At 42.7% G+C, this 20,103-nt stretch overlaps 2 protein-coding genes across 5 annotated transcripts in view; one reads left to right on the top strand and one right to left on the bottom strand.

The window, feature by feature from the left end:
• rin1b (Ras and Rab interactor 1b) overlaps window positions 1-2,494 on the top strand; it is a 30,570-nt gene extending 28,076 nt beyond the window's left edge. For all 4 annotated transcript variants that reach the window (XM_049028996.1, XM_049028997.1, XM_049028995.1 and 1 more), the window contains exon 11: window positions 813-2,494. In XM_049028996.1, the coding sequence (XP_048884953.1) occupies window positions 813-1,136 (324 nt within the window). In that variant the 3' untranslated portion in view covers window positions 1,137-2,494. The remainder of the gene's footprint in view (window positions 1-812) is intronic.
• A 595-nt stretch (window positions 2,495-3,089) lies between these two features.
• Window positions 3,090-16,408, bottom strand: zgc:101810 (uncharacterized protein LOC493612 homolog). Its single transcript, XM_049028694.1, has 8 exons — window positions 16,235-16,408; window positions 14,549-14,659; window positions 12,728-13,016; window positions 10,306-10,442; window positions 9,561-9,710; window positions 8,992-9,137; window positions 7,213-7,345; window positions 3,090-4,178 (listed from the first exon to the last, which is right to left on the bottom strand). Exons 1-8 carry the CDS (start codon window positions 16,280-16,282, stop codon window positions 4,008-4,010), a joined length of 1,185 nt encoding a protein of 394 aa, XP_048884651.1. The 5' UTR covers window positions 16,283-16,408; the 3' UTR covers window positions 3,090-4,007.
• Window positions 16,409-20,103: the final 3,695 nt, after the last annotated feature.

The raw sequence follows: 20,103 nt of genomic DNA, 5'->3' as shown, positions 1-20,103 counted from the left end.
ACAGCAAGCCATCAGGCCCAAGCGGCTGGGGGGCCTCCAAGTTAGTCCCCGACAGAGAGCTGTCAGGTCCAGGTGGCTGGGGGGCCTGCAGGTTAGTCCCGGACAGCAAGCCATCAGGCCCAAGCGGCTGGGGGGCCTCCAAGTTAGTCCCTGAGAGCTGTCAGGGCCATGCAGCCGACGAGCCTTCAGGTTAGTCCTGTACGGAGAGCTGTGGTCCAGCTGGTAGAAGCCAGTGCGGACATGATGCTGCTCAGCTTAGCCTGGTTGCTTCATATGAACATATGAACTCTGAACCACCTTCTAAAAAAAACCAAATGACCCAAAATACACAAACAGAAAGCCTGCAGTTTCATTTGAGAAATTGTCCACATAAAGGCATCTGCTGTTTTTTAGTTGCTTTGAAACAAATATATTCTTTTATCTAGGAATTGCTTCATTGTATAAAGTAATTTTAGCGATTGAAATGAGATGCTCTACTTGTGAAATGAAGGATCTATTATAAGTATCTGGGTGTGTATAGTTGATGGGAAGGTCTCTACAAGACTTTTGATACAGTGATTTGTGTATCAGTACAGAAAAGACCATAATCAAAAATCTGCTTAATGAAAATACACATCCAGTGTTATTTTCTGCAGCTGTTAATTCTGAGCAACCTTTGTTAGTTTGCATGCTATGCATAAGCGTCTGTGTTCAGAATGCACCCATCTGTCTCCCAGGTGTGTGGATAGTGGGCCTGTCCAGGAAGAACAGGCACCACTGAGCAGGATTCGCGATCAGCAGAGTTCTGACATGTTGATGTTTCGCGCTTGCAGAGGTTCGTGCGCGTGCTCTTCCAGGACGGCGAGCACAGCGCCGTGCGGACACTACTGTGGAAGGCGGGTGAAGGCGGCGACGCCCTTGCCCAACTCTGCGCCACCAAGTTCGCTGTGGCTGAGCCTGAGCACTACACCCTCTGCTGGCGACATGGCGGAGAGACGCAGCCAGTGCAGCCCCATGTCCAGCTGCAGGACCTGCCCCTCACCAGCGGGGGCACCCCCACGTTCCTGTTCCTGCGCTCTGACCAGGACTTTAGCAAGATGAGGAAACTGACCAGAGGGGGTGCTGTGGACCTGGGGGAGTCTGTGTGTGAGGAGTAGAGGAGTGGGTGGGCGGGGCTTTCACTTTGCACGTTTTCCTTTGTGACAGCAGCAGGTCGGCCTTTCTCATTTTTTTTGCGCTACCTTTGTATCTGTCTGCTGATTTTTTTGGCTAATTTTGAGGGGGTGGAGGAGGGGTAGACCTGAAGAAAAGTCTTATCATGGGTTGAAGGTGCTTTCACCATATCAGATATTTATCACAGACACCAAGCACACCATGTAACTTTATAAAAGCAGACCTTGAGGAAGCCATATTGTTCCAGTAGACGTCAGTGGCGAGAGTCTCACGGTACCAAAGCTGCACACATGCTCCATTGTAATTATCACAGGAGTAACACCGTCGCCTGGGCATGGCCGTCATCTTCCCACTACATGAATCATTTGAAGGAGACAACAGGCGCCTTGATACCAGTGCATTTGTGCTGGTTAAAGACCTGCACATTATTAATGGGGAATCTGCCATCAAGCTCACAAGCACGCCAATCAAGATGTATGCTGCAAAAAACGTAATAAGGCTATTATTTTCATAAATGTATTCCTATTGAGAGTGTTAAAATGTGTAACTTTTTTTAAATATGCTGAAGACAAAGACTGGAGTTGTGACCTGCTTACAAGAAAACAAACATTTATCTGTCTGTATTACAGAAGGAGTCGGTTCCTCTACTTTGGCACAGTTTGACTAAACTAAAGATCCAGTTCCTTTCCATTGTAACCCCTGCTGCTGTCCACTAGGGAAGCAGGGGTCAGTGACCACTGTACGTTTTGGTTGAAAAAAAGAGCAAGACGACACACATTTGTTACTACCATGTATTTAAGTCCTACAACAAATACTTTAAGACTGTTTTATTATACAGTAGACCTTTAAGAAGTAACACCGATTTCCAAGAACTTGGGGGGGAAAAACTCGGGGTTGTCTGTTTTTTTTTTTGAAGGGCAACTTTGATTGTTTGAAACCAAAAATGTTTAAAAACCTGTCTGACTCCTAATGAATTAAATTTATAGTTTTAAAACGATTGTCACCCAGCAGAAATAGCTAAATGCCTTGACATGAAATTTTACTAATTTTCCTTCATACTGGAGCACTTTAAACGTGTATCAAATATCCTCCATTGCATTCAAAATTTTTGTATCCAAATGATAAATCTAATATTATAAGTTTAAATACATTTTGTTTATTGGTGTAATTGAGCATGCATGCAGTGTGTTTTTTGTGTTTTGCAGCGGTGATGTGAAATGCATGTGTTGTACACTTAGCAAAGTCCTTCCAGAGCAAACTGTCCTCCTTTGATCTGCTGTTGCTGCATTGTATTATGCTACTAAAAAAAACTGCAATAAAATTGAATTATCTCAAAATGGAATTGCAACCCACCTCGAAGTTGCAATTGCTTATTAATTGTGTGGATAACTACAATTTGACAGTTAAACAATCTGAAAAGTCGCACATTCTGTTGTGAGGTTTAGCTAAAGCACTTCAGGTTCAACAGTTTCCTTAGGGGTAAAACCAGCCATCTTGCCATACAGACTTACGATGGTTTGCAGCAGCACTAAGAAGCATATTGCGAGGAGGGATGACCGAGACGCTGTTTGGTGAGCAGCACTACTGCAGGCTCCCTCCCGCAGTCCAAAGACATGTCATCATGCATGACAGTGCCTGCGAGTGTGCCCTGCGATGGACTGGTATCATATCTGGGGAGCACCTCTGCCTTCTGCCCTGTGCTGTCTGCGATGGGCTCCAAGAACACATTCGGATGGTCACTGAAGACCTGAAATGTCCTAAATCATCAGTGAAATGTAACCAGCCTTTTTCGCGCATTACTCAGGTTTTTATGCAGTTTGCATTGTGCACATTGCTGTAGATGAAGAAACTTCTAAGTAAGCATGTCCAGAAATGCAAGCACAAGACCACATCATGGATGGAAAGTGTGTGCGTGACAGAAAGAAAAGACTGATTGATGCAATTCAGTTCTCGATTTTTATTAGTAAAAATAAGAAATGACCACAGAGATAACATGTATACATATGGTTCCAGTTTAAAAACAGACAAATCGTGAATGCAGCTGGACATGGAATGTGGTCAAAGTTAAGCTTTCTTTTTAATATATCCATTTACATGCAATGTATATTTTGACTACCAGTGACTCTAGAAATATATTTTGCCATATCCGAGAAGGAAATTTGTAAGCATTGCAAAGCAATTCATCTTTAACCATTGTACTTCCTCTTATCTCACTTACAGTGGAAGTGAGATCATGTTTTCATGAAACTGGAAACAGTGACCCCAGGGCACTATGGGTAGCAGAAGCTGAAGGTGCCTAACAGCAATAGTGTACTGAGAGCCAATCACCAGTTAGCTGGAGATCAAATGCACCGAAGTCTTATATAACAACTGAACTTATGTAAACGTTATATAATTTGTTCTATATTAAGACAATGTAACATTAGCCAGAAAGAATACTTTACCATATTTGCATAGAAGTACAGCACCATTCCTTTGAAGGTGTTGTATAGGATATAGAGAAATGGATAACACACCTGCCTTTGGGAGCATTTTATGGTGAGAAGTATATGTCAGGAGGAAACCTGTGATGAACAATATGTGGTACCTGTTTAAATCCCAGCTGCATGACAATATGTCTGAGTGTGTGTTGCCAGTTCTGTTAAAGCATAGTCTGAAGGCTTGACTACTGGGAAAATTGTGCCAGTCAAACAGCATTTGAGAGTGTTCATGTGTGCATACATGGCAGTGGCTGTGTGTGTTCGTCAATTCGTCAGGCTAAGCAACGTGCTTTGTTAGTAGCTTCAGCTCTAGCGTGCTGATCTCGGAGGCCCGGTCACTGGATCTTTTAACACGGTTCTTGAGGCGACTTGCTTTTATCGCACACTTCGGCCCATTTTGTCCAGAGCCACAACACCCTTCTCCTGGTACTCTGCCTTGCTGATCCAAAAAGACTCCTTGTCCTTCATGATGTTGGCCAGCACCGCCCCACCCATGAATACCATGTGCTTGCGTTGTGGTGGATCTTCAATGCGGATCTTAAATTTCTACGTGGGAAGAAAAGGCAGAGAGGGACTATCAGATTCAACCTCACTTTGCTCTCTCTATTGCCCATGCAGTACATTTTTTGGAGTCAAACTCTTCTGAAGTCGACAAGAGTGTCTGCGAAATGTCAGTAATATTGTGTAGCAGGTAATGAGTAAGTCTGTTCCATGAGTCACCAAGCAGGATCAGGATACTACAAAACGTTCATTCCAGTGGCATATTAATACGGCAGCACTGAGAGGGTTAACAGCCGAGTGCTGTTTGTGTGTGAGAGGGCCTTTCATTAAATGGGCATGACTATCTCAGAGTGCCGAGGAATTGTCACTTTTATCACAATTAAAGATCATTGCTTCTGTGTTTGTGATTAAGAGGATGACTGGTGGAATAAAAGAAGAATTAAGGATATAAGCCTGCACTGCAGAATGCATGTGAATAAGGGGGGGGGGGTGTATGGGGGGGCATAATGTTCACTTGTCTGTTTGAACAAAAGAATATAAGAAATTTACAAACATTACTGCCCTGCTTGTTTTCCAGCTATCCCTGCCTGGGGCCCGAGGACCGACTTTGAGAACCACTGCATTAAGTTAAAATCACGCACCTCTATTCTCAGAGCATATACACAACTATTATGGACTAAATAGGCTTCTATTGCAAAAGGCAACTCATTAACATAAATCTTATACCAAAAATTTGTTAACGTATTACCATTATTTCATCGAGTTTTTATATGCTTGTACGAAGCAATGACAGAATTCCAGAAATAACTACTGTGTACATTCTGTTTGCTAGCTTGCAGAAAAGTTTCTGCTGAACAGTCAGTCTGCTCTTATCTCCATCATTATCACCAAGGTGAACCACAAGGTGTACCGCCTCAAGCTTGGTGAGACCTCAGTTTCAGGCACTGGGCCACCACCATATTACACAAGACGCTCCGGTGCTCACGCACACAGAGCTGTTTGTAGTCATAATCACAGAGTCCCCCAAAACCACAGGGATGAGCTCCAAGTTGCCTGGGCCCAACTGTGATCTCAGGGCAAGCTTAGCAGCCCCTCTGAGCTGTGTCTACATTACCTCCCCTCAGCCAGCTGCTTCACACTGGTATCTAATAGCTCACTCTTCCTGCCTGTGCTAAACACACCCTTAGTGTTAAAGCCATAATAATTTATTCTTCAGATCATCTTGTACTGAATGGAATGTGACGTCTCTGGAAAGAAAGGAGCCTGAGCTGGTGCGAGAGGTAGAGATATACCTGCTAGACATAGTTGGGATCACCTCAACACGCAGCTCAGATTCTGAAACCAAATTCCAGGAGAGGGACTGGAATCTATTCCACTCTAGAGTTGCCCATGGTGAGAAGCACCAGACAGGGGTGGGTCTATTTATACCCTCCTGGTTCGGTGCCAGCATGTTGGAGAACATCCCAGTGAACAGGAGGGTCATCTCCTTTCAACTTGGAATCGGAGGACGGGCTACAATTGTTGTCTGGGCATACAGGTCGAACACCAGTTCAGAGTATCGAACACCAGTTCAGGCCTTAGAGAGGGTGCTGGGGGACTGTCACCCACATGTGAGCAACAACAGTGAAACGCACATGAAGAGAGAGAAACCGAGAGTCATTTTAACAAGGATTGGCTGCGTTATTCATTGATTCTTGTTGTTGAAATGCTTAGGATGATTTATTTTAAATAACACATTGGATGAAAAAAAGTTTACTTTCTTTTTTACTTAAAAACGTTATGGTTAAAGGGGTTCATTATAAATAATAGGCACCCTGCCTGGTGTTGCCATTTTGAAATGTGTGTCTGCGTGAGTGTTCTCAGTGCTCATGTGCAAGAGTGGACCGACTTGGACAAAAATTTCAGCCGCGTTGTTCACACAGACCAGAGCTGCGGGACTCGCTCATTTCGCCTTTCAACTGCCGTCGGACTTAAAGGCTATTCCTCCTAAAAGCTTGCTGGTTAAAATACGCAAAGTGCTGGGGCGTTTGCGTCTACTCCTAACGGCACGTGGCTGTGGCCGGACGGTCCCTCGTTGGAAAAAGAATATCGCTATGAATGTACAAAAATATTTTAAAAAGCTTTTTATGTGGTTTGATTAGTTCATATTTCTTATTTGTCTCTCGGAAAAAAATAATCTCACTCCAAATCTGCTAAAATATAAAGCAACAACACACAGCAGCGTGTTCATGGAGGCAGCCATGTTTATTCTGAGATGTGGTAGCTCGAACAGGAGATTGTCAGATGTGATGTCACTGAGAGAAAAACGAACGCACCCTAAGCATGTATGATACCATATATGAACATAATCCCTCGACCAATCAGAATAAGGGATACGCCCCCTCCCGTTTATGATGTCATATACAGAGCCATATTAAGCTCTGCCCAAGGTACCACCTAATATCTCTGACATTGAATGGGGCAGTTCCGGGACTCTATTGCGGAGGTGGCTGTGGAGACCTGTTTCAGGTTTCTATTTTGGGCAGCTGTTTCGGGCATGTACAACTGGGAGGAGACCCAGGGGCAGATCAAGGATACGCTGGAAAGATTATTCCCCCGGAGGAGCTGGAGGAGGTGGCTGGTGAGAGGGACGTCTGCTGCCCCCAGCAGCCTGACCCGGAATTAATGGTGGAAAATAGATGGATGGATGGATGGATGGATGGATGAATTCTGCAAACTTTCTGCTTAATTATATTTGGTTGTCATTCTACAATGTCAGACAACCATGTTATGAGTATTTACAATCACACTATAACAATCAAACCGAAGTTAAAAACCAAATATTATTACTAAAATACTTTGCTTGAATACTTTCTCTAGCTAATTGTTATGTTTCATAAATAAATAGTCTTTGGGAGTATGAAGATTCCTACATGAAATGGTAAAACAATTTTAGGTGTTCGACGTTAGACGGAATTCTGGTTGAATCGACACCCTTATCCATTTAAGATGCATCAGTGTGATTAATGCAGGTGTCAGTGCAGCTGACTATACGTATGACTCAGGCTGCACGTTTGCGTTTGGGGGGCCGGCTTCTCACAGACAGCTTCTCCGTGTCGCCCTTCAGCACCCTCTCCAGGTACAGCTGTTTGATCTCTCTCTCCAGGCGAGACGGCAGCCCAGGGTACATGGTGGATCCGCCGGAGAGCACAATATGCTTGTAGAACTCAGACCTGCAAGTGCACAATAAAGCGCTTCTTTACACAGCATGTAGTTTGAGTACGGAACAGTCTTCCTGCTGATGTAGCGCAAGTTGAAAACTTGGGTTCTTTTAAATCAGAGTTAGATAAGATTTTAACACCTGTGAGCTATTAGTTGAGCTTTCCCCGAACGAGCCTAATGGACCGAATGGCGTCCTCTCCTTTGAAAATGTCTTATGTTCTTATCTGGATATTATCACATGTAAAGAAGAGAAGTGAGGCGCATTATTCAAGGGTCTCCCAGGAAAGACAGGGAAGGGCACCAGAAAGGTCCGACAACTCAGAGCGAAGCTTGAGTCTCAGCCAGGTCAGCAAAGGCACTCTTCTATTGACAGTGTAGATCAACAAGGCGAGGCAATTTTACTAGATTTGGGCTGAGGTACACTGAGTATTACCACATTGGCTGCGGCAAGATGGCATCTGCACACATTTATCAAGTGCAGCTGAGTCCAAGACAGAGTAGCTCTCAGATCCGTTCTACTAATATACGAACATAAGAAATTTACAAACGAGAGGAGGCCATTGGGCCCATCAACATTTCAAAATATTCTCCTGCTAACGTATGGCCACAACTTCTAGTATTTAAACTAATATTGAAATAGCCATTTGACTGAACAGCCTCCCGACCTGTTATAATCTTATATACCTGGATCATGTCCCCCCTTAGTCTCCTTCGCTTGAGCCAAAATAAATTCAGCTCAGCTAACCTCTCCTCATAAGACATTCCTCTAAGGCCAGGAATCATTCTCATGGCTAATAATATCTTTCATCTCTTTTAAAACTATAGGTAAGATGCCATCAGGGCCCTGAGATTAATTTATTTTGAGCTTAGCTAGGCTTAGTACCACATCAGCCTCAGTTATACATATATTGGTCATAGACAGCGCTATATTCATACTAAATGGTGGTAAGTTACTCGTGATCTCTACTGTGAACACCCGTGTAAAATAATCATTAAACTCTTTCACTATATCAATTTCATTTTCAATTATATGACCCTTACTATCCTGTAGATTAGTGATTTAAGCTTTTAGAGCTCGTTTGGAGTTAAAATATTGGAAGAAACATTTAATGTCATCCTTAGTCTCCAATGCAATCTTTCTTTCTACATTCCTCTTGGCGAGTCTGATGTTATTTTTTAACTCAATCTGTAGACTTAACTTCTTAATATCATTGTAAAAACAGAAATCTACATAATCAGTATTGTTTATCAGATGCCTTTTTCCAAAGATATCTTTTAAGAGAGCAGGGTGAGCCAGTCTCTGGAGTAAGGGTTCCTCTTCAACCGTTTTGCTATTTAACTCCATCCAAGGGCATTAATGGCTGACCCTGCCCTCTGACCCCACAAACCAGTCTCAGCCACCTATGTGTGTGTGTCTTAAATGAGAGCATAATGGGTTATGTGAGAAAGTCAGCATTACAATGTTCCTGTACAAGTCTTGGTTAATTTAATCATTAACCCTACTGTATAAATCACACTGTGTAAAGGTGTAATGATATTTACAGTGTCTGGAATGATGCTGCAGTCTAGAGGAGTGGCCATAGGCAGACTAATCCGTAGGAGGATGTTGTTCTTCCAGCCTGACAGCCATATGTGCAGCCGGGGTGGCATGTGTCACCTGGTGTCAATGTCCGCCGCTTGGATGGTGTTGAAGAGCAGCTCAGAGACGCCCACTCCCTCTACGTTGATCAGGTGAGGCTGGAAAAGGGCCTCCGGTGCTCCAAACCTCTCACCTCCCACCTTCACAGAACGGCCATCTGGTAGCTGGAGAGGTGGCAAACCAAAAGAGGGATGGGGGGGGTGCAATCTGTGTGATTATCATGAAAGCATGTGCTCAGGGATCTGGCTTTAATTAGCCAAGTAATGTTAACTGAATACCATGGCCACCTCAGTCACATCAGAGTGATTTCACTGCTGGGTTCTTGAGCAAGACCCTTAACCCTTACTCCAGAGATTGGCTGACCCTCCTCTCTTAAAAGTACATCTCTTTGGAAAAAGGCATCTGCTGAACAATACTGATTATGTAGACCTCTGTTTTTCACAATGATATTAAGACGTTAAGTATCTTCCCTCTTTTTCTTCTACCAAAGGTGTGTGTCAAGGTGCTGGACGATTGCGTCACATTTGTAGGGAACATTTATGGGTTGTGTGGGGTTTTGAGTAAGAAGGGAGACGGGTATGCAGTACTGTGTAGGACTCCACCAGCACGGTGGTCTCTGTAGCCAGCCGCTGCTCGTGCTCGATATTGTAGCCCACGTAGCAGAGCTTCTCCTTCATCATCCGCACTGTCTCAAAGTCGGCCGTGTGGTTGAAGGCATAGCCGCGCAGCAGCAGGAGCTGACAGAGGATGGATCGGGGATCAGGGATTAGGCTGCTTTCCCGTCTCATTCCCTGCATTCACTGTCCCTTCCACCATCCCCATTAACCACCTGAGGTTCTGCAAACGCCTCATGTACAGTCACTGATACCAGGGCAAAATTCAAAATGCAAAAGCTGGAGCTGAGAGGCCAAACTCACAGCTCTACAGCCTGAGCTTCTGTAATGCTTCGCATTTACAGCCTTTTCCCTATTTCATTACCAGGGGCATAAATATACAGTCTATCTGAGCTGATATGCATTGAATGTTGCATAACAAGCTATTATGTAAAGACTGAAGGAGTTAAGATCACAACAGTCTTGTTACAAGTGGGTATTACTGCAGCCAGAATGAGGTTTACATAAGTAAGGTGCACTGGCCCAATTCAATTACTGCAGACCACATCAATAAACATTTGAGATCAGTGACTAATCACGTTATGTTATATTGTCAATATATTTTAATCTCGGAAGACATCAATTCAGAAACACCCTCTGTACAATTTAGACCTTTATCACAAAGTGACTCCAGGCCCAGGTCCCTTTCAGTATGGCCTAAGAGAGAATGATGGTGCACCTTGATGAGGTAGCGTGTGATGTCACGGCCTGCTATGTCCAGTCTGCGGGTGAGGTGTGGCAGAGAAAAGCCCTCATACACAGGACATATGTGGGTCACCCCATCACCTGAATCCACAACCACACCCGTCAGCAAGCCTGTAAATGACAGATGGGAGACATTCCCTGTCTGAGTAAAGACCTCTTAAATGTAATTAAGTATATACAGTCAACTCCAAAACCATGAAGATAAGTTAAACATTTATGATTAATGATTAATGAATCAAAAGGGAAATTAGTGATATTTTGGGCTTAAACAGTGATGTAAGCGTTACGTTTTATTTAAAAACATAATTTGTTTTTTTTGTTTGTTTTAAACATTGTTTAAGACCATTGTTTAGTAATACCATTTTCATGGAAAAAGTAGGTCAGACTTTGGCACCTCCATGCTTAATACTGAGTGAGGCCTCCCCCGGCAATAGTAACAGCACTGATTCTCTTACTATAACGTTTAGTAAGATTGGAGAACACTTGTAGAGGGATGCTGGACCACTTCTCCATACAGTATAATTTCAATTTCTTGATATTCTAGGGTTCATGCTGGAACACTGTCCTCTTCATGCAAGCACAGGTGAAACTACCTTCTCAGCATTTCTGCCTGACGCACCTCCAATGCTGCCGCTTGGCTTACCGCTCTTCTGAGATATTTCGCTCCTTCAATCCCAGAACATCTCAGGGTGGTGGAGCAGCGAAAAGGACATCTCCCTAGCGCTCCCTGCAGCCTGCCCTAAGATCCCTCCCTCCCCTACGCCTTGTCCTTCCTTCAGAGCCAGAGCCAGAAGCTCCCTTGCTCTGCCTCATGAGCTAGATCTTGCATTGACCTCCTCTTCTCGTGGTCTGTGAGACCAAAGGTTTTCTGGAGCCGCTGCATGGATGTTCCAACAAAACCCCTGCACCCGACTTCCAACGGGAATGTAAGGGCCCTCCAGCCGGCTTGAGAGCATGCAGCAGCCAGGTCTGCATACCTCTCTTTCTTCCTCTTATAGGCAGCCTCCATCTCCTCCTCCCATGGTATGGTCAGCTCCACCAGAATGACTACCTTGGCGGGTGCTGACCAGAGCACTATGCCAGGGAGAAGGAGTGAACTGGTGATCTCGGCCGGAAACTTCAGCTGGCGACCTAGATCAGCTGCCATTCTCCCCCCGAAGTCACATCACAGGTTATCAATGGGGTTATAATCTGGAGAGAAAGCTGAGATGGCCATTGCTAAACCTTGAGTTTGAGTTCTTGAGTTCAACCATTTCTGTGTTGATTTAGATGTGTGCTTGAGGTCATTATCTTGTTGAAGGGTCTGTCCATGGCCACGTTTTGACCTTCTGGTAGAGGCAACAAGGTTTTCTGCTAAAAAGGTTCAGGTATTTTGTGGAATGTATAATGTGGTTGATCTTCACAAGACGTCTGGACTACCTGCAGAAAACAGCCACCATATGTGACAGTGGGAACCAGGCGCTCTCCTTTACATGCAGAACCCTTCGTTCCCAAACAGGTCAATAGTGCGCTGGAAGTTCAATTACTATCTCATCTGACCACAGTGCACGATTCCAACACACACAGAAGTGTGTGTGTGTGTGTGTGTGTGTGTTGGAATCGTGGAAAGTTTCTCTCCTTACTGCTGCAATTGCATGATGGGATCCAGCCAGGGTTCACAGTCAATGTTGGGATAATGCAAGATTGTGTCTTGGCACTGGTCTTGCTCAATCTCCTTTGGTCTCCAGGTCAATATTCAGAAAACTGAAGTTATGGCACAACTCATCACCAAACGTCCTCAACCCCTACCTTCAGAATCAATGGCGCTCCACTCAAGGTAATAAGCCAGTTTATCTGCCTTGGCTGCACACTTTCCTCAGACTGTTCCCTTGACACTGAAATAAACAGCCCTATCAACAAAGTCTTTGGGCATCTTCGTGCAGGGGTCAACACCAAGGTCGCCATTTACAACGGGGAAGCATACACAAGCCCCTCACAGATGGCATATTACAAACCTGAAAGCCTTCCACATCCGATGGCTTCAAAACATCCTCAGTCTGTCTCAGGATGATTGAACATCCCACAGTGAGATACATTCAATGACCAATGCTATCTGCATGGAAGCTAAAAAACACTTCTGCTGGATAGAGCACACTATCCACATGCCTGACCACTATCTACCCCATCAGGTCCTCTATGGGCAACTCAGCAAAATGGGTGGCTGACAGACAAAAGAGATATTACAAGGACTATACCAAAGACCTCTTCAAGAGTTACATGTGATTGATTGGTCCCACCTCCTCTAGTTGCTTAGACCCACCTCCTCTACAATCTGATTGGTTATCTCTCTGAACCAATAATTTTTTTCTGTACTGCTCTCAGAACATTTTTCTGTAAGTAAAACACATTGCTCTTACCCTGGGCATACAGAGTGAGCACTGCCTGGATGGCAACATAGACTCCTTGGAACTGGTACTTCTCAAACATGGTCTCCACCATCTTCTGCCTGTTCTTAGTGGGATTCATGGGTGGCTCTGTCAACAGAATCTTGCACTCAGGTGGGTGGATGTTAAGCCTCTGTGGGCCAAAGGTGTAGTCCCACAGGTGGTGCATATCTTCCCAGCAGCGCACAATGCCATTCTCCATGGGATAGGACACCTCCAGGAAGGAGCGTAGCTGGCTGGCCTCGTCACCCATCATTAGATCCTGAGGAGCAGAGAGACAAGACTGGATGTCAGTGCTCAGGGAGAATTGAGAGACAGCAAACTCCAATTGGCCAAACACAGCTACCATTTTAATGCAAATACAAATCATTGTAAACTTTAATTACAACAAAGTGTTACTGTAGTCTGTTTAGATACTCTAATCATGTATATGAACAGTGCCAGTGGAGGATGGTGATACTTAAAATGAAGGAAACCGTTTCTGCAGTATAACTTTAAAATGGTCTTTTTTCTTATTATAGTCAGTCAGCTGCTTATATGTAAATTCTGCTCCCCTTTTTTTGTAAGAAATTATCTATTATCCTGTCATACCAGCATGGCTCCTTCTCAAGCAATTTCACCATTTTGAAAACACAGCAAGCCTTCGTCTATTCTCCATTTAGACAAAATGTCCAAGAATCTTCCATAGATATCTAGTGAAGCCCAGTATCAATGGATGTTTATGGGCTCTATTCAGAAACTATTGTATATGTTGTCAAAACCTGCTCCCTTGAAAGATCAGGACTGTGGTTCAATTAGTAAGATAGATTACAGTTTTAATTGCAAGTAAAATAAATTTACATTGATACATTGGCTAATTAAAGTCCCAGCAATTTTATGGGGGAAGCTGAGCTCCCCTGTGGTCTCCCATGGAACCGCTTGTGAGCAGTGAGTATCTACTGTCTGTTACCCAACATAGCTAAGAGGGCACACCAGTAAGCAGATTACAGAACTTAACTGTGACCAGCAACTGCTTTCTGTTGGGTCCCATCAGAACATTGTCAGCCATGAAACTGGGAAAACCAGTAAGCTGTGTTACTGGCGCACAGCTCTTCAAAGAGCAGCCTTTTCACAGCCTTCGTAACAGACTGCATTCTCCTGACGCATGTGGGCAAGGAATTTGACAAAAACATTTCAAGAAAAAGATCCCAGAAAAGGGACTCCTGTTGTACATCTGGGAGAGGTATGTTTTATTTATTTAACAGACACTTTTAGCCAAAGCACCATGCCAATGAGAAAGTAGGGCCAGCCAGTCTCAGGAGGAACTGGGCTTGGGGGCCTTGTGCAAGGGCTCAGTGCTGACATCACTATGGAATTTCAACTGGCAACCTTTCAATCTTGAGCACAGCACCCCCAGTAGGCTAGAGTGGAGATGCTTTCTCCTCTGGAAGTGCCATGGGTTTCTTTGGTGAATGCTTACTAAATGGTGTATGGGCCGGGACATCTGAATAGTGACTATAAAACAAACTTCAGGCTGAACGGAAAGAAACCAGAGTTAAACTGTAGAGAAACCATATAACTGTAGAAACCATATAACTGTAGAGAAACCATATAAGATTTCAGAAATGGTAATACCACCTGGACAGACTCCTAAAAATGACGCAATATACTCCCTATTTGGAGAATGCAAAATATTGTCAATATGACCTCTGTATTACATTACAAATCCAATGCACAATGTACACACAATGAAAAGCATATAGAACAAATCGCTTATATGTGGCCATATGTTCACTGTCCTGCATTTTGACTGACCTTTATCTCAATGTTGCCCACTTTGGCAGTTGACCGGATGATCGGCCTGCCCACCATTGCCGGGAAGATGTGCTCAGGGAAATTGGATCCGGAGAAACCACACTTGACAAACTCGGGGGTGGAAGCAGAGTGAAAAAAAACAGGAGGTGAGATGTTAATAAAATACAAGGAAAGCAGATTTCTAGTGAAAGAAAACAAATTAGAAAGAAAAAAGACAAGAAATAGGACAAAAGAGGACATGGATGAAGTAAAAACCTAAGAAATATATACAGCGCCCTCTACAAGTATCGGTACCCCTTGTAAAGATTTGTAAAAAGATTTAGAAAAAAAACTTTCGGTGAAATAGATTCATGTCACACTGAAAGAATAAGAAAGATCCAACCTTTCATTGAAGTAAATTTAATCCAAGAAAAACAAATCCTTTATCTTGAAATAATTATTTTCAGCAAAAACACATGTTTTTTTTTTACAATTTGTTTTTTACAAGGGATGCCAATGATTGTGGAGGGCACCGTATATGAGTGACGATGGAACGTAAGATCAGATACTAGAAACTAAATGACTTAATGAAGTTCAGGCTAGAGAGAAATTATCCTGACTCTATAATGCTGCACTGGAACACAATACACTTTGACAGCATCTGTAAAAAATGTATTTCCTTCTGTAAAAAAAAATTATAACCATCTTTGTTACATTATCCTGATCAGAAATTAATAACAGACATATAATTATTATTTGACCTGTTTTTCTGGCGCAGAAATATGCTATGCAATTAATGTTTGAAAGCAAGAAATCACTGTTGTAAATCAAAATAGTGAAACATAATTTACGTATGGCTTCCTAAATAATGTCGACCCACAATACAAACGTACATTAAACGATCGCCCAAGCTGTCACTGCCCGTATTTTGGCTCTGCTGCGCCTGTGCAGTGGCAGTGCAGTGTTGCTGACATTCCAGCGGAGCTGTCCGGGCCTGTCTCAACTACATTCCATACCTTGGAGGTTTACTCGTCAAACCCTCTTACACAAGCCCACATGTGGAGGCACAGTGGGCCAGCGGTTCCTCACGCCTCACTCCCAAACTTCATACCCACTGTATGCACACTAAAAAAACTATCTATAGTATGCTGAGAGGAGGCTGCCCAACACTCAAAGTACAAACATGGGTAAAACAACATGCAGCAACACAGTGTATTATACCTCGCTGCTCGGACCAAGAGAACGCAATAATCAAAATGTATATCACGGTAATTAAAGTTCTTAGACTAACCGATATCACCAAAGCCTATTCTTTTTCGGTCGTTCGCCCGCCCCTCACATACACTATCATCATTGCCTTGTATGGCGATATACAACGTATGTCCGCAGTTTTGCAATGTAAGCTCTGTGTGTCCAGTTGCAGGGCAATACATTTAAGTCAAGCATTTAACGCAACATTTTAAAATACAAATACACTAAGTAGATTTATGGATCAGAGGAAAACCCCGATAAATCATTACTTTCGTGTAATTATAAAAGCGTTCACTGATTCCCTTACAGAACTGCAAAGCCTGAGAAACATATATACCTGAGATTGCAGGTAACCGTTTTAATGTACTGTAGCGTAAATAAAACACCCAGATAATTCGGGATCATCTGAAGAATTTGCACGAATTGTCTACATAAAATAAGTAAATTTACGCTTACCCCAGTGCCATTGTCACAAACGACTACCTTTCTACCTTCGCTATCCATATTCTAAGTTCAGAAACTGCAAGAAAAAGTTTTTGAAACTTTTTTGTAAGTGATGACTTTCAGATTCTCCCTGACTTCTTTAAATGCATTAAGACAGTTCTGGACAAGTCTGTTGGGTGGGGAACGTCCTGTTTTCACTTAAAAGGGGCGGCGATGGAAACTACTACATCCTGCATCTTCAATGCTGGTTACCTGTGCATTGGGGTTGAATAAAAAAACCATGTCACTATATTGCTCACACGCACGCACCAAACACAATACGAGACTTTTGGTCTTTTTTTTATTATTGCACGCGCAGACTTTTATAAAACTGAGATTATCCTTATGAGGACTGAAAAACTTTTATCACATTTTGGGGAAATTTTGGCCGCTTAATGTAATAATTACAAAAATGCCCAAACACACAAACGCACACAACATGAATAAGGGGATTTATATTTATATACCCCGGACTCTGAAGGTGCAAGGTGATTGTGCCGCCCATATTAACATTTTTTGAATTGCCATTTTTGATTTATATACACAGCAATGTTACAGCAGAAATGAGCATCTTTACACTTGACCTGTATGGAAATATCTACTTTGCTGTCTGCTTGGTGAAAAGGGTGTTGGAGTTAAGGGAAGGATATTTATTTCCATCTTTTAGGTGGGGGTGAGGTCAGAATAATGAAAATGAAAAAGACACTTCTCTGAAAACAACAGAAGTAAAACTTCTGAATGCTAGGGTTGTAATCGATGCATCGTCACTCATATGGTAGACATTGTAACTGATGCCTGGTTGGTCATATGCCCCAGGGGAGCAGCCAGCCAGTTACCTTTTCACCAGCCCTGGCCACCCACTTCTACAAGTATAATGGGGAGGGTCGCTGGGAAATGTTTGAGACTCAGTTGGACCTGGTAGCCTGTTGTTGGAGGAGTCCACTACATTATACTTGGTCTTCATCTAGGAGGGCAGTATCAACTGCCGGCCTTGTGCTGAGCTTTCCAGCAGAGGGCTGAGCTCTCCATGCTGCGTCCCAGTACAGAGTGGGTACGGGATGAGCAGGCACTACAGGCCTTCTTAAAGGCCATCTCCCCAGAGGTTCTGCAGTGCTGCTTTTGTGCTGCAAAAATCATAGTTCTATATTTGATAGTTTTTAAGATATTATTGGTTATTCTTGGTTACCAAAAGTTCAGCCAGCCCCCCTGCAAAGGCATTCGGATGTGAAACTGGGCTTGTTCATTAGTGCTGCCTTTGTGCTCATTTGTGCTGCAAAAATCGCTGTCCTATCTCATTTACTTTATGAGATATTAAAGGTTTTTGTAAAGGTCAAAAGTTCAGCCAGCCCCCTTACAAAGGCATTCGTACGTGAAACCAAGCTCATTCGTTAGTGCTGCATTTGTGCTTGTTTATGCTGCAAAAATCACTGTCCTATCTCTTGTACTTTATGAGATATTAATGGTTTTTGTAAAGGTCAAAAGTTCAACCATAAATTTCTACAAAATTTTAATTTCTACAATAAAAACTACAATTCCGGTTATATACAAACGTACGAATGTTGTTTTTAATAAAAATGTTTTTTTTCTCACAAAACAGCAAAATAAAAGCTGCTTATTTTTCAAACCCAACAGAATGTCAACAGAATACAGTATAAAACGATACTTAAATGTATGAACTAATTTCTAAAATGACAACAAATACTATATACAAACAACAGAGATCTTTGAAAATATACAACAATTTACAGTACTGCAATCAGTGATTAAGGATTTTTCGTTTAAAACAGATGCATATCCTATAACTAATTTATAAAATAATATAATGTACTGTACACATACAGTGATCCTTGAAACTACATTAAACAAGCTACACTAAACTACAAAACCCCTATTCGTCCTGTCTGCCGTGTCCTGCCCTGCTGTGCTGACTGCCCTGCCTACCCTACCTGCCTGCTCCATCCTGCCCTGCTGCCCCGGCGATCCTGTCCCTCCAATCCCGTCGTCCCCCTGTCTCGCGTCTCCGTGTAGGACTGATCTCCCCGGTGAATGACTTTTTCCTGCCCCTTGACGACTCTATCGGATTGCCCTTTCAGATTTGTTTGTCCTCGGTTTATTCAATAAACCCTGTGGCCACTGCATTTCGGGGTCTGCTTCCTCTGTTCTGTCTGCTGTGTTTTCTAAAAACAAATGCATTTCCTTAACATTTGAAAACTGAAATAAAAATGGATAGACAATGGTTCAATATCAAAATGTTTATATTGAACTCTACTGCTGGAATTCCAAAACTAATTATACTGTAAACTCTCCACCTGATTGCCATAATACCCGAAACACATGTATCTGATTTACACAATCTTTTATTTATCTATTTTTACTCGTCTTGTTATTCTTTGTCTTTATGTTTATCTTCAGGTTAAAATTTATGTTTTTTTATATATTATTTATATGTAACCATTGTGTCTTCAGCATTAACACACGTTAGCTACCACTTCCTATGGTCATAATCAAGTTTAGCCATATTCCCATCAATCCATCAATTCACTCTTCTTATGAATGTCTCTCTGGTTGTAAATATGTGTAGCAGCAGCCAAGCTCTCAATTAATAATGAAACAATCAAAGCTACCTGGAGTGAAATACAGGAAATGTAGGTAAGTGCATGATGAAAAAAATCCAATATAGAGGTAGACGTAAAGTGCGAACGTTGTCTACATGCATTGAGCTAAGCTAATTTAGTAATAATAATTATAATCAGCTGTCCTGTCTCACCTAAAACACTGAACACAAAAATTATCACTAACTTTGTATATACAAAAATGTTATAACTTTACAGTCACTGCCCAAATAATTGGAGATTATTTCCAATGTACCCCAACTAACATAATTTTGATATTTATTTTATGTCTCTTTTAATATTGAAGTATATTAAAATGTCAATTTGAAATTGAGTCAGTAAATGGTTGCTGAGTTTACACATTATGACAATTGTGCCTTGATTGTTCCATGTGTATATTGGTGATGAGTGGAGAAAGGAAGGTGTTTGTTCACTTGCCCAAGGCATCAAAATGGACATACATGGCTCGACCCCAGACCATTATACCACCACATCCTTCCTAAACTGTTGATACTAGACCGGTTGGATCCATGGTTTCATGGTGTTGACACCAAATGCTGACCCTACCATCGGTGTGCCTCAGTAGAAATCAAGACCCAGCAGATCAGGTTACCTTTTTTTCTGGTCTTCAGCTGTCCATTTCTGGCAAACTTGCGCCCACTGCAGCTTCAGCTTTCTGGTTTTGGCTGACAGGAGTGGAACCTGACTACTGTAGCTCATCTGACTCAAGGTTGGACATATTGTATATTCTGAGATGCTGTTCTGCTCACCACAGCTGTTCAGAGTGGTTGTCTGAGTCACCTTTCAGTTAGCGCAATCCAGCCTCTTTTGACCTTCTCATCAACAAGAACGTTCATCTGCTGTGTATTTTTTTGTGTTTCGTACAATTCTGAGCAAATTTCTGCTGTCGTGGGTGAAAATCCCAGGAGATCAGTAGTTACAGAAATACTCAAACCAGCCCATCTGGCACCAGCAACGATGCCACAGTAAGCGTCAATGAGACCACATTTTTTACCTATTGCGGTGTTTGATGTGAACATTCAACTGAAGCTCCTGACCTGTGTGAGGGTGTAGAGGAAGCCTTTTCTACTCAGCTAAATGCTTCCTTTCTCTTCCTTCTTATCCCCATCTGTTACCTTCAACATGTGCTTCCAGTACATTTCTGTCGTCCACCCAAGATGCATCTCATGCCTTAAGCACAAGAGGAAACCAACCCTGAAAACTGATGTC

Source organism: Brienomyrus brachyistius, chromosome 10, assembly GCF_023856365.1.
Source record: "Brienomyrus brachyistius isolate T26 chromosome 10, BBRACH_0.4, whole genome shotgun sequence".
Lineage (NCBI taxonomy): Eukaryota > Metazoa > Chordata > Actinopteri > Osteoglossiformes > Mormyridae > Brienomyrus > Brienomyrus brachyistius.
The sequence above is the reverse complement of the archived record's forward strand: the minus strand, read 5'-3'. Positions and strand labels throughout refer to the sequence as shown.

What these genes read in the sequence shown, in the direction of transcription:
- zgc:101810 (XM_049028694.1), bottom strand. Translation starts at nt 16,282, where the DNA reads ATGGATAGCGAAGGTAGAAAGGTAGTCGTTTGTGACAATGGCACTGGG. An exon ending in GCTCACTCTGTATGCCCAGG is followed by an intron (nt 10,443 to 12,727) that starts GTAAGAGCAATG and finishes TGTCATTTACAG; the next exon opens with GCTTGCTGACGGGTGTGGTT. An exon ending in GCGACACGGAGAAGCTGTCT is followed by an intron (nt 4,179 to 7,212) that starts GTGAGAAGCCGG and finishes CTTCCCACGTAG; the next exon opens with AAATTTAAGATCCGCATTGA.